The sequence below is a fragment of the Tachypleus tridentatus genome, chromosome 8, assembly GCF_004210375.1.
Source record: "Tachypleus tridentatus isolate NWPU-2018 chromosome 8, ASM421037v1, whole genome shotgun sequence".
Classification (NCBI taxonomy): domain Eukaryota; kingdom Metazoa; phylum Arthropoda; class Merostomata; order Xiphosura; family Limulidae; genus Tachypleus; species Tachypleus tridentatus.
Genome location: NC_134832.1, coordinates 23,803,288 through 23,821,341, shown reverse-complemented (window position 1 = coordinate 23,821,341; position 18,054 = coordinate 23,803,288). Strand labels below are relative to the sequence as shown.

At 34.0% G+C, this 18,054-nt stretch overlaps 1 protein-coding gene across 6 annotated transcripts in view; it reads left to right on the top strand.

Moving 5' to 3' along the window:
- The window catches only part of LOC143258682 (MOB kinase activator 2-like), a 118,490-nt gene extending 112,365 nt beyond the window's left edge, over positions 1-6,125 (top strand). For all 6 annotated transcript variants that reach the window (XM_076518092.1, XM_076518088.1, XM_076518093.1 and 3 more), the window contains one exon: positions 1,126-6,125. In XM_076518092.1, coding sequence (XP_076374207.1) covers positions 1,126-1,724 — 599 coding nt within the window. In that variant the 3' untranslated portion in view covers positions 1,725-6,125. The remainder of the gene's footprint in view (positions 1-1,125) is intronic.
- Positions 6,126-18,054: the final 11,929 nt, after the last annotated feature.

The following is an 18,054-nucleotide window of genomic DNA, read 5'->3' as shown; positions in this document are numbered from 1 at the left end:
TTACATCTACTTTTAATAGTCAAACAGAATGTACAAACTGAAGTATATGCAGTTGACTTATGTTTAAAATAAATCTCATAAATTGGTTCTACACCTATATCATTATACTCAATACAGTTAAAAATAAGTATTAATGTTTTCCAGTGATGTTTCTTACTGACAGGAATATCAGATGTTTCTGTATCTGATTTAGCTTTAATCATACAGTATATGTAACATAGATAATCTTAAATTGATATATTAAAATGTATCTGTACATCAAAGATCAGCATGTCATATGGTAGCTAAGAATATTGCATTGCTATAGAAGCATAGATAAAAATATTTAGTGGTTCTTCATAACACAATTTCACAAAGAGAATAAAAGTGGATGCTGTGAATAAATTTTCAACAGAAGTTATTTGTGAAGAAAATATGTCCAGTTTTAGTCTTTTTGTAGTTTGTTCTAAAGGTTTTCAAGAAGCATGTTTGAGTCTGGATTTTTAAACAAATCTGACACTTCTCTGCTGAATCTGCATCTGTAATGAAACCTGCCTATTTTCCATTGAGTCTGTAACTAAATCTAATTATTCTCTTTTGAGTAGTGTGTGCTTGTATCCTCATATAACCATTTTCTGTCTATGTTGTGTTTGTATCCTCAACTAACCATTTTCTGTCTAGGTTGTGTTTGTATTCATGTCTAACCATTTTCTGTATAGGTTATGTCTGTATCCACATGTGATTATTCTCTTTTGAGGTTATGTCTGTAGTCAAACCTAGCTATTCTCTGTTGCTTTTGTTTCTGCAGTGAAGTTTAATGACTACTCTTTGCTGTTTGAGTCTTTGTCTGTAACCAAATCTAACTACTCTTTGTTAAGTTTGTGTCTCTAGCTAAATGTAACTATTCTATGTTGAGTTTAACACTAAATCTAACAGTTATCTATTTCAGTGTGTATTCTAAACTTAAACATTTTCTGTCAAATGTACACTTGTAATCAAACCTAATCATTTGTATGCTTAGCATACTGAATGTTTAATTATGACATTAGGAAACTTTGTCATCAAAATTTGATTTTTTAATTGTTATACTTTCTTAAAGATTATTTTTGGTCATTAAGTTTCACTTAGTTCTGTGCTACTTTTCAGAAAAAGAATTCCCAAGTTCCTTTGAGTCCATAGTGAAGAAAATTCACAGGTTATTGTTTCATGTGATAGCTCACATCTATCATGCCCACTTCAAAGAAGTTCTCCTTCTTAATCTTCATGCCCACCTAAATTCTCTTTTCTCCCATTTTATGCTCTTTAATCAACAGTTCAGCCTAATAGAAGAGAAAGAGACTGAAGTGCTTCAAGACTTGGCCCTTGCACTGAAATTGTACTGTGCTGAGGACCAAGGTACAGGAATGTCACTTACTTCTAAACAGAGTGACACTGATTCTCCTGGATGTGACAAAAAGAGGTACAGTAACAAGCAGTCTGTGATTGATAGCCCAGCAAAGTCAGGTGCTCCAGAAAATGATATGTTAGTTAAGGCAGGAAGTAAAAGGTCAGCATCTCCTTGTATCGTCTCCCAATCTGTATCTTCTCCTTCTATATCATCCATAACGGCCTTACACACACGAGCCAACTTGGGTGGGCATTCAAACTCTAATTCTTGTGCAATGGACTCTGCAATGTTTACAGGCTCCTCTTCCATTACACCTCCCACAGCTTCTTGTGGTTCTTCCCCAATCAAGTTTCAGTAGCCAAGAACCAAATTCCTTAGTGGGCATTCTTTTACCATGACAACAGGATTCCTGTGGATAGATTTCAGAGACACATTTCTGTAGAAACTTTTTAAATGACACTGAGGTTGACCGTTTGTTGGTGTATGACTACACCTGTTGCTTAACTCTGTTTGGAGACAAATATTTATACAGTAGTTTGTTGTTGTTAATCATTCTTTTGCAGGAACTTCTCTCTCTATCATATCAGGCTTTCATACAGAAACTAAATAAACTAATTACTGCTGAAAGATATGATTTCAAAATTCCAACCTGAGACTTGCATAGGATTAAAACCATCATGATAGAAATTTTATGATTAAACATTTCAAGTTCTTAGAAAAGTAGGTACCAGCCAAGCACTTTATAAGTTTCAATTAGTTTTGGCTGCCAAGTTATGTTTAGCTAATATGAGTTTAAGATTTTAGTAAGTAATTTTATACTATATTTTAAAAAGCATAGATCTTTAAGTGGCAAGTTTTGTTAATGAAAAGTTAGTGTTTAATTTGTTATTTTTATGGAATCTTTTTATTGTTTAGTCATGGTATTTTATTTCATGAAACTTGTAGATTTTTAATCAGTTCTCTCTTAATAAGTTTGAACATTTTAAGTAATGCAATGTGGGATACTAAGATACACACAAATACATATATAGAAATGTATATAAATCAGATGAGAACAAATGATATATGCTATTAATTATTTATAGCAAACAAGTGTTCCTGAAACACATTTTCCTTAGGTGAAAACCTTACTTTGTGAGAACTTTAAGTTAATTTTCCCATATCAAGTTAATGTGGCAATAGCCTTAATTTTTTCCTTGAATATTGTACATTTGGTTATTATGATGAAAGACTATATTTTCACAAATATCAATAACTGAAAATCAAGAAAGCAAAAACATGTCAGCTCAATACTGTAGAATATTATTTTTATTTGTTTTACTCCTGGAAAAACAATAACTCTCTACCATGGTCTTTGTGTATTTAATATTTCTGTTTTATAAGTATTTGTAAATACTTGTACAGACTTAAAAAAATTATTTAGGAAAATAATTTTCCATTTGTTTTAAGGAGTGAAGCATTATGGATTAGTCATAAAATGCAACTATCATTAGTATTTCAAGTATAATGATGTGTTATTAAAGTTGTGCTTAAAATTATTTTCATCACCAACAAAAGGACACTTCTAATTTTTGTAGTGAATTATTAAAAATTCTTCAGAGGCATACCCTGTTACTGAAGTAAATTGTCTTTGAGATATGTGTAATTTTTGCACAAGTCTTCTATCACAAACAGAATATGACACAAGTTTTTTACTTGTATTTTGTGTATTTCACCTGATATTCAAGACTTTTTATTTTTTTACAGATACTAACATTATTCGTGAAGCTAGTTTATTGTTTCAAACTACCCAAAGCAGATAGGTTTTTCAGACAGGTATATTTGTGTGGGATGTTATGTTAATAAATTTTACATCACAACTTTTAAATGCATTCATTCAATTATAAAAAAATAATTACAATATATTTTAATTAGTTAGAATTTATTAATTTTAATGACTACTTTTTTCATGCTTCAAAATATAACTTTGTACTTTATTTTTAATGAAATACCTTAAACTTTATACTTCTTTTACTTTGAAATTAAGTTGATAATATTCATTTCAAAAATTGTTTTTGTAGTTGAAGGAACACCACTTAAATTTAAAGTTTTCTTAAAGACTGTTAGTGTAAGACATTGTGGTTATTGAATAAGAAAAGCAATTATAGAAAAGTAATAATTCTACTTTAAAGTGAGATACAAACTGTCCAGTTGTGCTTTGTTCCTTCAGGCAACTTCATTATTTTATAAATTATCAAATGATTAGTATTCTGAAGTAACTGTTTATTGAGTAGTTCTTTTCTGACCAGAATTTGCTGTTCTGGAATATAGAATTAAGGAACTTGTAAAATTGCTGTTTTTTAAAAAAATAATATTGAAAAACACTTAGTTTGGAATCCAAGACTTTTTTCGAGCATTTTATCATATTGTGATAATTTGATGAATTAACCATCACATTCCCATTTACATCATCTATTTAAGTCAAAATTAGCATTATTTTGGTTTATGGATGTGCAAGAAAATAGCAGAGTTTACTTATTTACTAGGAAATTCTATTTATGGTTCAATAAACATATATACAACTTGTAGTTCTGTAGTATAAAACACCATGAAATTCTGATGTTGTGAAAGTTTTGAAAAGTTATTTTGTTTTTTGGCATTTGCAGTGTAGAAACCACTTTCTGTGATCCTTTTAACTTGACTTATTTTAAGACACCAATTTTTTTTCAGAAAAAGTGAGATAATAAGGTTTCACTTTTTTTATGAATTATTATTCAGCAGTAAAGTAGGAAGAAATTGTTTTTCAACACTTGGACAGCTTCATAAAAAACAATCAAAGCTCTTTAACCTTGCATGTTATTTGTGGGTTCATTTATTTGCATTTTATATATGTAGTGCCAGGATTTTGGGGACTTAGTATCTGTATGTATATATTTAAGAAGGTATTTTATTTAAGAAAATTGAGTACTCAACCTGGCAGAGCTTTAAATAATGTATGCATCTGTTGCTTAGTGTGAAAAATGTCATTATTTAAAAAAAAAAACATTTTTGTTACTGGGGACTTTTACCAGGTTATCTTGCCTTGAAGAAGAAGAAAACCACAGGAGCCTTATCATGTCTACCCAATACCCACTAAGGATGTATGTTTGATAAATTTATAGAGATGATTGTTCATTGTACAGAAAGAGTTAATTGTTTGCTTGTACATAAAACAAAATAACTATATTTACATTAAATTCAACTTGAATGACCCAGAGAATATGCGAGTTGAAAATCCACATCCAGTGCTATTCCTCCTTTCTTACCATCTATATTTCACCCTCAGTTGGTGGCATACAAATTGGTCAGCCAAGTTTTTTGCTGTGAAACACTTCTTATAATGAATTTTCAATGATAGATTTTTAATCTAAACTCAAAACTACATGTCTTGCAAAACTAAAATAGTTAACACTATCATATACCCTTTTTTGGTAGAAAAAGAAAAGACAAGGTGTTAGAACTGTTTAAAATATAATATTGAACAATATAAGTATAATGTCTTTTAATGTTAGCAGTGGTATTACAGAGACATTCATCTTTATATCTGGTACTCTGTAAGGTACTTTTATTTTTGTACCTTTCATGAAACAACATCATACTGTATGGTTGACAGACATTTTATATATTTACCATTCCTTGTCTCACTTTCTTTCTTTCTTTTTTCAGAATTAGTTCAAATGATTCATCTTCTTCTCTTGAAATTGAAAATTTTTAATTAAATATCAATTTAAGACTTCAAATTTATCTTTTAATTCTCATTTTTGACTGTGACCCACTTCCATTAGTCATTCATTCCCATAGCTAAGCAGCAAAAATTTCACTCTTTCTCTCTCTTTTTCCTCTCATTATTAGCTCACTTCTTCTCTACTACTTGATGCTATTTTCTAAAAAGAAAAAGGTATGCATCAATTAAGAGTACTGAATAGAAAGCTTTTTATCACTAAAGAATTGGGTGGTTTTGATAGAAATTTTGCTTGAAAGTAACTGTTAAACATTTGTAACAGTTGCTTGATGAGGAGTTTGAATTTATAAGCGTTTATAGAAATATTTCTTCTCTTAATGATCACTTTATTGTAAGGAATAACTGTTTATAATATAAAAAAAATCGTTATCTTAAAAATTGCAAAATATGCATAGTACGGCATAGCTTTTAACCACTGTGGTTGAAGGCAATAAACGTTACCCATTATTTTTGCACTGTTAGATTTAAAAGCAGTATTGTGTAGATATGTATGTAAGCTGTAACTTTATTGTAAAGAAATAGAAATTACATTCGCATTTTTGCGTTTTTCAAATTATTGGTTTAGTTGTAAAGAACAGGAAAGTAATCTTATTCACTGAAGAAACATTGAACTTATTGTTGTCATTTGTAGTTACGTGACCCATTGTCTAAGATATTACGAATGTGATATCTTATTTCAGAAATATTTTTGTGTGAAAACATAATACATGCTTAACGCGATTGTTTTTCTAGTAGTGGCAGTTTTGTCAGGATTTTGTCTTTTGTTTGATATTTTAAAGCCCACCTCAGTAATGTCGTTCTCATAAACTATTATTTAACATATAACACCCACTTGAGTGTTAATGATTACGTCGTTCACTAAGATTTGTGTTTACATTAAGTTCTATGTTCGTGATATTTGTGTTCTAGCAATGGTTGCAACTGTATAGTTTTGTTTTCTGTATAAAGGTTGAAGGAAATGCTAGTCAGCAACATATTAAAAAGGTTAAGAAACTTGAACATGTTTGTGTCATTCATTACTTTAATTGCTTAACCGATATCACACATTAAACATATACTTATATATTGAATCAGCCTAAGAGAAGAAGAAGAAAAAAGTAGAAAATGTGATGCTTCAATTCGTTTGTCGGTATTCGGCCGAATTGATCAATGTCTTGATGTTTGTCTTAACAACAACGGTGTTCGTATTTAAAACAATATTACTCTATACGGTAACAACACATTAGTCTCACCATTTATTTCCCTGTTGAAGCTATGATTTCCCTCCATAATCTTGATAAACTTTACTTTTTATCGACATTGCAAGTCTGACGGTCATCATATTTAACAATACCGTGTGAAATAACTAATAATTTGAAAGCATTGTGCTTTATAATTAGGTCACTATTTCACACACATTTAACCTGTTCAATGCCGTAGACGAGATAACTCGTCCAAGCCGATCGGTAACACTGTGTCACGGACGAGTTAATTCGTTCTCAATAATACCTAACTTCAACGCTAGATGTCAGCACCATACATGCATTTGACCTACTTACAATTTGTTTCACTTTCGATCCAAAATGGCGTCACGAAAAAAGTTACAAAATGAAGAAGCATTAGAGTTGTATTGTAGCAGCTCAAATACTTGGCAGTCAACAGGTTAAAGGGCCTTCGTTAAGTAAAACGCCGTGAGTATAACTGAAAGTGGAAAATTAACTATTATAAGACTGAAACAGTTATAAAGTTATACGGTGTTTGTCACTTACTCCTACCCTGAATAAGAACTGAACACACAGCCTTAAAACCAAGAATAGAAACAGGATAAATCAGAACAAAACACTATGGAAGTTGTGACACAATAGGCAAGTAAACTCGTATTTTGTAGTTCTGGGTAAATCTATTCTTCAATGTGGTCAGTTTTACGTTTCTATAAATTGTTAACTGAAAACGTCTACAAAGTTAAATTTTTAAATCACTACAACAAACGAATCATACTTACAGTTGATTTTACTTGTTTCTATTATTTTAGTTGCTGGAAAAACAGAAGCAGCCTCCATTTGTATCATTGATAGATGACACTTTTTTTATTGGTCCCTACCTAAGTATACTATCTGTTTTAGTAGCATCTTTTTTGTACTAGATAGAAGAAATATGGCGACTCTCACAGTCAGGATTTACGGGTGCAGTAAATATACCCGAATACTTATAATTTTATATATAAATGTTTTTACGTTGCTACTTATATACTCGCAACAGTGAATCTTGCCCTCTTGTTATAAAGTTCATGCGTTATATAAGGCGTATGCTGCTGATAACTTTATTGAGATGATGTAGTAAGACTGAAAATAGTTCTGTTGTGATTTAATCCCATGTACGTTACGAGTTTATTCTATAGTTAGACTTCTTTCAAATATGTGGGTATTATAGTCTTTCTCGCATATTCACAGAGACAAAAAAATGGAGTTGCTCAAATGAATTGAGACTGTTTAATACTTTCGTTCACTAAATTCTGCTGGCCAACTTTTTGAAATGAATATGGTACCTTAAGTTTTTAATAGAATAAAATTATCACGTAATTGAAATATTCACTCAACGTCATTTAGTTATATTTACATACAAAGACTACTACAACAATGCTTTTCCATCCTTAGTCTAAAATTTATAACAGGCAACTTACAGTTTGGTTTTTGGTAGCAAACATCAACTTCCATAGCATGTTATATCCTAAAGGTAACGTTTCTCTTACGTATTGTTAAGAGATGGAGACAATTCTCAAAATATTTTATTCATTAAAATACTAAGTTTGAAAACAGTGTCAAAAAGAAAAAAAAAGCATTTCTTAGTTTTTTTATAAATATCGGAGCTGAGAATAAAATTAGTTTTTTTTTAAATTGTAAGATATTGATTTTGTTTAGAGCAAAACGAGGTTAAGCTGTCCGTTGCGTGGAATCGAACCCCGGATTTTAGTATCATAAGTCAGTAGGCTTACTGCTGTCCCACCGAGTAACAGAAAAAGAAATAGTTTAGAGAAGATCTTGTAATGTTTCTTCATGACTTTGTTTTTCAAGTGAAAATAATATAGTGGTTTAAATTTCACGAACTTATTCGAATAATACTAAATAAATAATCTAATATGTCGTTTGATTATATTTGACCATTGTTTGATATTTGGACGCATTCAAAAATTCATCATTATTCCAATATTTCGCACAGTTTTGTCACTGGAAGATTTAGCCGCTAGGTCCAGCAACTCTTGTTACCATTATTTTAATGAAAATTTCTCCTATATACATGTATATGTATGTGGAATTTCTATAGAAAGATGTAGAGGTGTTTCGTTGTGTGTTTTTTTTAATTCCCTGTTGAATTCTATAAAGGTTTTACTTAGTGACTGTTTTGACATCTTTAAAATGTGTTTGTCAATATCTCGTCACTGGTCAAGTGGTTATGACGCTCGTCTCGCGGAATCAAATTCCTCTTACATAAACATATTCACCCTTTTAGCCGTGTGGGCGTTATAATTTTACGATCAATTCCACTATTCGTTGGTAAAATGGTTGCACAAAAGTTGGCGGTGGGTGATGATGACTAGCTATCTTTCCTCTAGTCTTACACTACTAAATTAAGGACGGCTAGCATAGATAGCCCTCGTGTAGCTTTATGTGAAATTCGAAAAACAAACAATCATACTTTTCAAGGTTTCTTTTGCGACTTCCTGCTGTACGTCCATTTTGGAATCGTAAACGAAGTCAATAAAGCGTTTCAGATTGAGCCAGAGTTGAAACAATTGTGACGTTGTGGCAGTTCTAACACTGAATAATATTGTTGGATTTCAGAATATGTCCTTTGCAACAAATTACGACTTTATTTGGAAAATAAGATTACGAAATATGATTCAGCCTTTATGGGCCCCCGCTAGTACAGCGGTATGTCTCCGGATTTACAACGTTAAAAGCAAGGGTTTTATTCCCCTCAGTGGGCTCAGCCGATAGCTCTATGTGGCTTTGCTATAAGGAAACACACATACACACACTCAGCCTTTATGTAGTCGTCATCCATACGCAGATATAGATCTTCACTCCTATTTTGAATAAGAAACACTCTTAAAAGAATTAGCTCTACCTAACATCAGCAGCAAATTTTAAAATATTAAACACGATACACAAATATTTAGCATAAATAACGAACAACGTAGCATTATACATCGTTCTCTAGAACTTTACCTTTCTATTTGTTATAAATGATATTGTATGAAACGCCAGTGAGAGAATTACTGACAATTTGTGAAGACGAGAATGTGACAGGTGTTACTGCTTTAGTAACATCTATATTATCATGTGCAATTTACGTTAAATTCCGGATTTCATTAAGAATGATAAATAAATAAAAGAAAGACCTAGGAAACAAACCTTATGATTATCTTACTAAGGAAGGTTGATTTTATCTTTCCTTATATAATCAAGAACTTACATAAAGATTAAGTGCTTAGACAGAAATATCGAAATTGAAAAAAAAACTACAAACTACAATAACAGCAACACATAAAGTAACACATTTTATTAGTAATTCAAGTATACTTTACGTCTTTGGTGTAACGTACATTTCATCATTAACTAGATCGCTACATTTTTAGATGATCAGTTGGAAGGTAAACAATTAAAGTGGAAATTAGATAATGAAAGTTTTTCGTAATCGTTGAAAGGAGCTTCCAACTGAGGAACCAAAGGAGACATACTGTTGGCAGAAAATTATTTTTTTTACAGGAATTCATGGGAGAATGTTGGCTTGGTGTTAATTTAGACCAGCTTTTGTTTCACTGGAACAGGATGTTTTTAAAAGTTCTCGCTTATCGCGAAGTAGCCCAGGGTCATTTATAAGAATTTTCTGTTTATCTCCGATCATGCAGACAAGGGTCATTGATTCATTCGTTCTTGAGTAACCCTTGACTATGCACACGCTTCTCTAGCATCAACATCCTGCTTTTATAGCTCTGGTTTAATATAAAGGATCATATTTGATTGCCATACTCTCACCTTCTCAGGATGTGTGTCAGTGTTTATTTCACACTTTTGGACTTCCTGTCTCACTTATTGTAAACATCCCACCAGTTCACTAGCATAAGTAGTGTCTACTTACTGAGATAAAACATACCATTGGGGCTGATTATGTGAATTCCCAACTGAAAGTCTAATAAAATCATTTTTATCAACTCTTCTCATCTCTTTCGTCAGAACCAACTTTAGAGGTAGCTGAAACTATGGGTGAGTTTCTGACCTAAGAATGCTTCTGTTCATAGGTAATACGAATCGTAGTATGAGCAGGATATACACTGCTGACCAAAGTCTTAAGACCAATGAAAATAAAGAAAAAATATGCATTTTGCGTTGTTAGACTCGACCACTTATTTGAGTAGAACTTCGAAAGATGAAAATAAGAAGAGGAAAAAAAATTAGCATTTAATAGGGAAAATGTGAACACTATGAAATTAGCCTAAATACTAACTGGTCAAAAGTTTAAGACCATACCAAAAAGAAGTCCTAAAGAGGGTAGGAAATGCCCAACAAGAGGTCTCAGTAGTGAGTTGCACGGTCATCATTGCGAATAACTTCAAACATTCGCTTTGGCATGGTCGATATAAGCGTTTGCAGAAGGCTGGCTGAAATGTTATTTCAAGTGGTGAAGATGGATTAACCAAGATCATGCACAGTTTGGAATTGACGTTCATTTCTATAGACTTCCCTTGCCATTCACCCCTAAACATTTTCGGTAGGGTTCAGTTCGAGCGAATACGCTGGTTGTTTCAAAAGAATCACGTTATTCGCCATGAAAAAGTTCTTTGTTCTGCGGGCATTGTGGACAACAGCGTTGTCCTGTTGAAAGATCCAGTCATTTCCACACAAGCGAGGGCCTTCAGTCAATAAGGATGCTCTCTCCAACATGCCAATGTAGCCAGCTGCTGTTTGACGCCCCTGTATAACCTGAAGCTCCATTGTTCCATAGAAGGAGAAGGCACCCCAGATCATAATAGAATCTCCTCCGCTGTATCATGTAGAAAATGTCTCCGGTGGAATATTCTTATCGTGCCAGTAACGTTGAAAGCCATCTGGACCATCCAGGTTAAATATTTTCTCATCAGAAAACAAAACCTTCGTCCACTTTTCTACGTCCCATGTTTGGTGCTTCTCAGTAAAGTTCAACCGAGCTGTTTGGTGGTGCGGAAGGAGGCGTGGCCTTTGAAGACGTATACGGTTTTAAAAGCCTTTCTCTCGTAGATGCCGTCTTATTGTTTTTGAGCTGCATTCTGCGTCTGTAAGTGCCTTAATCTGATTCGACGATCAGCTGGTGTCTTGCTGTACAACCCGTCGAATCCTCCTGCTCAACGTCGGCGAAATTTTCTTGGGGCGACTACTTGAAATTGTCGTTCCATATCCCTTAGGGTCTTTTAAGACATTTGCAACAGCAGTTTTACTACGCCCAATCTCACCAGCGATGACACGTTGAGAGAGACCTTGCTTTTGCAGCTCGACAATTCTGCCATGTTCAAACTCTGTGAACTTTTTAACCTTTGCCAATGTAGCACAGGAGATGTCAGTGGGAGATGTTGACAACGCTAATGCTTGAACACAAATGTCTGAATTTCGTTACGTGTTTACCGATTAACGCTTCGTTTCAGTGTGGTCTTAAACTTTTGACCAGCTAGTATTTAGGCTAATTTCATAGTGTTCACATTTTCCATATTAAATGCTAAAAAGGTTTTTAATTTTATTTTCCAATTTCTTATTTTCACCTTTCAAAGCTCTACTCAAATAAGTGGTTAAGTCTAACAACGCAAAATGCATATTTTTCTTTATGTTCATTGGCCTTAAGATTTTGGTCAGCAGTGTATGAGAGCACGTGTAGTCCATAGACACAAAACTCATTACCATGTTTGGTTTGGGGATTTTTGCTTTGTTATAATGAGATATCCAGGATGAAATACATTTATGTAACAACAACATTACTATCTTAATCTAAAATTTTGACCAAGTTTTCCTGTCCTTGTATTTTGACTTTGCACATTTTAAGATCACATTCTTAATCTAACTTATTTCATTTTTGAACCAACTGGTGGTGTTTTTGTTGTTGTTGTTTTATTCTCTCTTGCAATTACCTTTTTGAGCTACTGAAATGGGAAGACTAGCAGCGAGTTGGTTATCTTCTATTTGGGTGGTAGTATAAAGTTGCATTGCTGCCTTCCATGCTTAGTGCTTAGTATTAGACTCACTTTCATGCTTTTGAAGCCAATAGATGTGGAGATATTAATAGGGCTCGATAGCAGCAACTTTGTATCATGGAGTGTCCTAATTGAACACCAACCACCTTACTTAGTCATCCTGCCAACTCTGGATGTCAAGGAAGCAGGGTTTTAGGGGAACCTACGACATTCAGTGTGTCAGATCCCTAATTTCTTGAAAACAAACTACACCTACACGAAAGAGCTAACCAAATAAGCCAATAAAAAATGAAAAACTAGAGCATCAAAGAAAGCCATGGAACTGCCCCATCAAATGATGCTTTGCTAAGAAAGATAAACACACCAGTATGTTTGTGCATCTTTAGCAAGGCCACAAATTTCTGTACATAATTACAGGCATTTCACAATTAAGTCCATTAACAAAGAGAAGCAAATTCTGATACAGCCACATCTTCAGCCACCTCTACTACTACCATACCCAAAGTGCCTGCAACAACAATGGCTACATTGACAAAATCAACCGTAGTCTCTACTAAAATCAAAAGAAGATCATCCACCTAAACTAGCCTTGCTTTTTAAGGAGACTTAAAGAGAATGGTGCTTCATATAAAACCTCTAACAAAAGTAAAAAAAACAACTCGAACTGCAACAGATAACGCTTTTAAACCACCACTGACTAGATCAGGCAGCCAGGTGTACATCAGAAGATTCTTTTAAAGTATTGAGAGCCGCTAATGCAGTTACAGGAAGAAGTGTATCAGCTCTGACAGGATCCACCATGAGCTTTGATGGTTCTTGTGAAAAATAAAGAGATTGTCCAGTAGACCATCACTGCAATACAAAAATCCATGTACCTTTGTATAAAGTTATTACACTGCATAGCCAAAAGTATGTGGACACCCCTTCTAATTAGTAGGTTCGGCTATTTCAGCAACACCCATTGCTAACAAGTGCATAAAATCAAGCATACAGCCATGCAATCTCCATAGACAAACATTGGCAGTAGAGTGGGTCGTACTGAAGAGCTCAGTAACTTTCAACGTGGCACTGTCATAGGATGCCACCTTTCCAAAAAGTCGGTTCGTCAAATTTCTTCCCTGCTAGAGCTGCCCCGATCAACTGTAAGTACTGTTATTGTGAAGTGAAAATGTTTAGGTGCAACAACAACTCAGCCACACAAGCTCACAGAACGGGACCGCCGAGTGATGAAGCGCATAACGCGTAAAAATCGTCTGTCCACAGTTGCAACACTCACCACCGAGCTCCAAACTGCCTCTGGAAGTAACGTCAGCACAGGAACCGTTGGTCAGGCGCTTCATGAAATGGGTTTCTATGGCCGAGCAGCCACACACAAGCCTAAAATCAACATGTGCAATGCCAAGTGTGAGCTGGAATGGTGTAAATCCCACCTCCATTGGGCTCTGGAGCACTGGAAACGCGTTCTCTGGAGTGATGAATCACGATTTACTATCTGGCAGTCTGATGGACGAATCTGGGTTTGGCGGGCGGCAGGAGAGCGCTATCTGCCGAAATGCATAGTGCCAACTATAAAGTTTTGTGGAGGAGGATTAATGGTCTGGGGCTATTTTTCATGGTTTGGGCTAGGCTCTTTAGTTCCAGTGAAGGGAAATCTTAATTCTACAGCATACAATGATATTCTAGAGAATTGTATGCTTCCATCTCTGTGGCAACAGTTTGGGGAAGGCCCTTTTTTGTTTCAGCATGACAATACCCACATGCACAAAGCAAGGTTCATAAAGACACGGTTTGCCGAGGTTGGTGTAAGAGAATTTGACTGGCCCGCACAGAGCCATGACCTCAACCCCATCAAACACTTTTGGGATGTACTGGAACGCCGACTGCGAGCGAGGTCTTCTTGTCTGACATCAGTGCCCGACCTCACTAATGCTCTTATGGCTGAATGAGAGCGAATTCCCACAGCCATGTTCCAAAATCTAGTGAAAAGCCTTCCCAGAAAAGTGGAGGCTGTTATAGCAGCAAAGGGCGGACCAACTCCATACTAATATCCGTGGTTTTGGAATGAGATGTTCAACAAGCACACATGAGTGTGATGGTCGGGTGTCCACATACTTTTGTCCATGTAGTGTATATATATATGTGTGTGTGTGTGTGTGTGTGTGTATTTTATATAATTAATATACAACTTTTATTTCATTGATGCCCTTAGAATTAAGATTAGGACTTAAGTATTGTTTTTTGTGTCTTTATTATGTTTTAATATTTTATTTTTAGTTTAAGCGTGGTGAATAATATTGTATATGTGTGTGTGTGTGTAATTATAGTTAGAAGAATCAGAACTCTCTTGTAACCTAAATGTTAAAGGGTTAAGTTGTACCTTTTTGTTTTATACACAGCATGTTATATGTCACTGGAATATGTGAGCTGTGAAAGGTTTTTCTATTTCGTAATGTACACTCTTTCTTATACTTTAATAGCTTTATTTGCAATTTAATAAATAATATCGTTGTTAAAGGTTTTTACAGCGTTTCGATGTTAAACAACATTTCTTTTAGTTCTCATTATTAAAAGACATTTTTATATCTGTTTTAATTTAACTTTTGTGCGTGGCATATTAGATCAAACCCACCTCCCAAGAGATGAAGGTAAAAAAACTTTATATTTCATATATTTTATAACATAATATTGCAATGTAGTGTTTAGTTTAAGTGTTGCTGGGTAAGTGATTCACAAGGGAAAGTGAATTAGTTTGATTTCTTGATTGCTATGTAAGTGAAGTTTGATCTGGTTTTGATCGTTTATAGTTCTGGGCTTAAAGATGGTTATGTCAAACTGAAAAGAAAGGTAAAGGGAAGACTACAGTATGGGAATTTACATGTTTTTCACCTCTTTAGTTGAAAATTTAAGGAAATCGTGTTCTCCTAATTGCGTGCAGAGAATTGGCGAAGTAAGTTATTAACTTTCCCTGTTTTGAAATGACGATCAAGAGTCAGAATGCTAATAAGCAGCCCCCAGTGGCACAGCAGTATGTCTGTGGGCTCACATCGCTCTAAACCTGGTTTCGATACCTGTGGTGGATAGGATACAAATAGCCCACTGTGTAGCCTTGTACTTAATTGCAGAAAGATTATAACAAGATCACTGAGGTAGAAATGAACATTAATGACAGTATGAAATATGTGGAAAATGAATTGATAAATGCAAAGATTAAACTAGCCACACCTTTTTTTTTTTTTTTGCATCTCCACAAGAATTCTAGCTTAAAACACTATTTACTATCTCATATAGAATATAAACTCCTACTTTTTGTACTCCTGTTACTGCTATTGCTGTATAATCTTTGGCTAAAGAACCTTCTTGGAATACAACTGCCATGATAATATTAAAATAAGTACCAATAGACTTGCAACCATACCTCTCTTATTTTAATGATCAACATAAGTAAGAAAAGCAACGTTGCTGTAACATTTGTTCATATAAAGTGTGAACAGCTTTAGTATCTTTTGTACAGTTTGTTCATGTTACGAATGATAGGTTTAGAGTGTAGCATTGATTTCACTATATAACGTTTAATTTTTTCCTGAAGCTTCATTTGTGAAATCAAAGTAACGTCTTGATATTTCTATAAAGTATTTACATGGCTTAATGTAGCAAAGTATTTAACTTAGAGAAACTTTTCAGTTAGTATTTTCTTTTCATTTGTTTTACATAAGTTAACTTACAAAGTAGACTTACGTACCCTGTCAAGAGTTCTTTGTTTCAGATACATATGATTACTTGCCTTATAGTGTATTGTATTATTATATGTTGTTAGTGGTGTATTATTTATTGTTCTTCGTAAGAACCGTGAACAGATAGTGTTTTGTGTGTGGATATATCTCTTGTCTTTTTTGTGTAGCTTATCTGTTACAACTCTTTGGGAAATCTATGCTTAAGCCCGCAAATTTCCAGTTTTTATCGGCCCTAATTTATCCACTTTGCTGTTTATCTGAGAGATGCCACAATAATAAAACTGATAGACAGAAGTGAAAAATAAATTAGATATACAGAACCATTATTCTTAAAATCGTGAGTGGGGTCTTCACTAAACTGCCTAGCTACAATTTTCTTTATCAGTTGCAACTGGTTGATGAATTGGGTTGGAAACATTTCTTTATAAGATGAAACCAGAAGAAAGAATTGTGATTTCTCTCTTTAAAATCATAAAGAAAAAACCTAACAAGCTTCCAACAGCCCTGGTTTTCCTATATCAATGATAATTCTCATTATACATTTCAAAGTGGATATATCCTAATATATATATTATCCTGTACACGTCTCTGTACCATCCTTTGAAAAATGAGTTTAACCTCATTGAAGAGAACATGACACAGAAGCAAGACAAGCAAGTATAAGTTCTATTGAACAACCACTATGGTATCTAACCTCTGTCTAAACTAGATAATTAAAACAACTTTACAGCCTTTTCTACATCTAATTGAAAATTAAATGCATTAAAACATTTACTTGAATAAAGTAAATAAATATATATTCTGTGAAGTAGCGAAATTTAGTTCTTTCAGTTACAATGTCATAAGCACTCAGTTTACTAGTTAGTATCTCACGTTTAAAGAGGCAAAGAATGTTTCACGTAATAAATATGGTATTTTCTGGAAATACGAGTAATTATGACATGATCGGGAGAGTTTGTGAGTGGAGAAAAGAGAGAGATTAATGTATTAGATAAATGTCAAATCTGAGAGAAGTCGTCTTCTGAGCTTAGGACGTTTAGAGATTCTGGAAAAGTTCATAACATTGGACACCCTGTAACTTTTGACTCAGAAATCTTTGCTCATGTCTGGTGCACCCAGACTACTCGACTGAACTTTTAGTACATAAGGTAACGTTCCAATGACAGCCAGTCTCTCACTTTAACTTTTAACATGAACTTTTCCAATGTTCCAGTCCTCATCCTGTTTTCTTTGTTTAGGACTACAGTGAAAATGGATTTTGTATTATCCTTTGAGTCACAGAGCTGGCCCAGGACATTTAGAATTTCCTCTAAAACAAAGGGCGTGAAGTTGTTGAGGAAAAGGAGAGTGCCGAATTAACTTTTACCATTAACGAGCCCATGGATGAAGACACGTTGATTGAGAGAGCTCAACAAAGTGGTAAAAAGTGATGGCTCTAGTGTATTCAAGGGCCAAACTTCCTGCAGTAGCTGATAAAGGCTCGTAATGTCACTTGAAAGTCCCAAGCATTGAATCAACACCATTGTATTTAGAGGTGTTGCGTCAAGAAAACAGGGGCCCAAAAATTTGTCCTATTATGTAGTGTGGCACATCCGTGAAAAGACAATAGTAAATGTGTTCACATTTTCAATAAGACCACCACGTCCCTCAATCTAAGAAGATCTATTTAGCGCTGTATGCATCTCACGATATGTCCAAGTTTTGGGAAGTTAAAGGCAAACTCGGTTCCAGTAAGACTGTAAAGTCAGTGTGATAAAGAATAAAATTACAGCAGTTGTGACAATCCGGATGGATTGCCTAACAGTTTTACTTCGAAGGCTTAAGATATTTGAATATATAAAAGACCATACACTACTGTAGTCTGTAAGGCACCACCAGCAAAAAGAACATAAAAGACCTCCAGAAGGCAATTTCTGAGATAAAGGTATATTTTGTGTCAAATCTGGCTTGCTAATTTATATTGCATTTTTTTAAACTTTTTTTTTTGAAATCCCAAAACCCT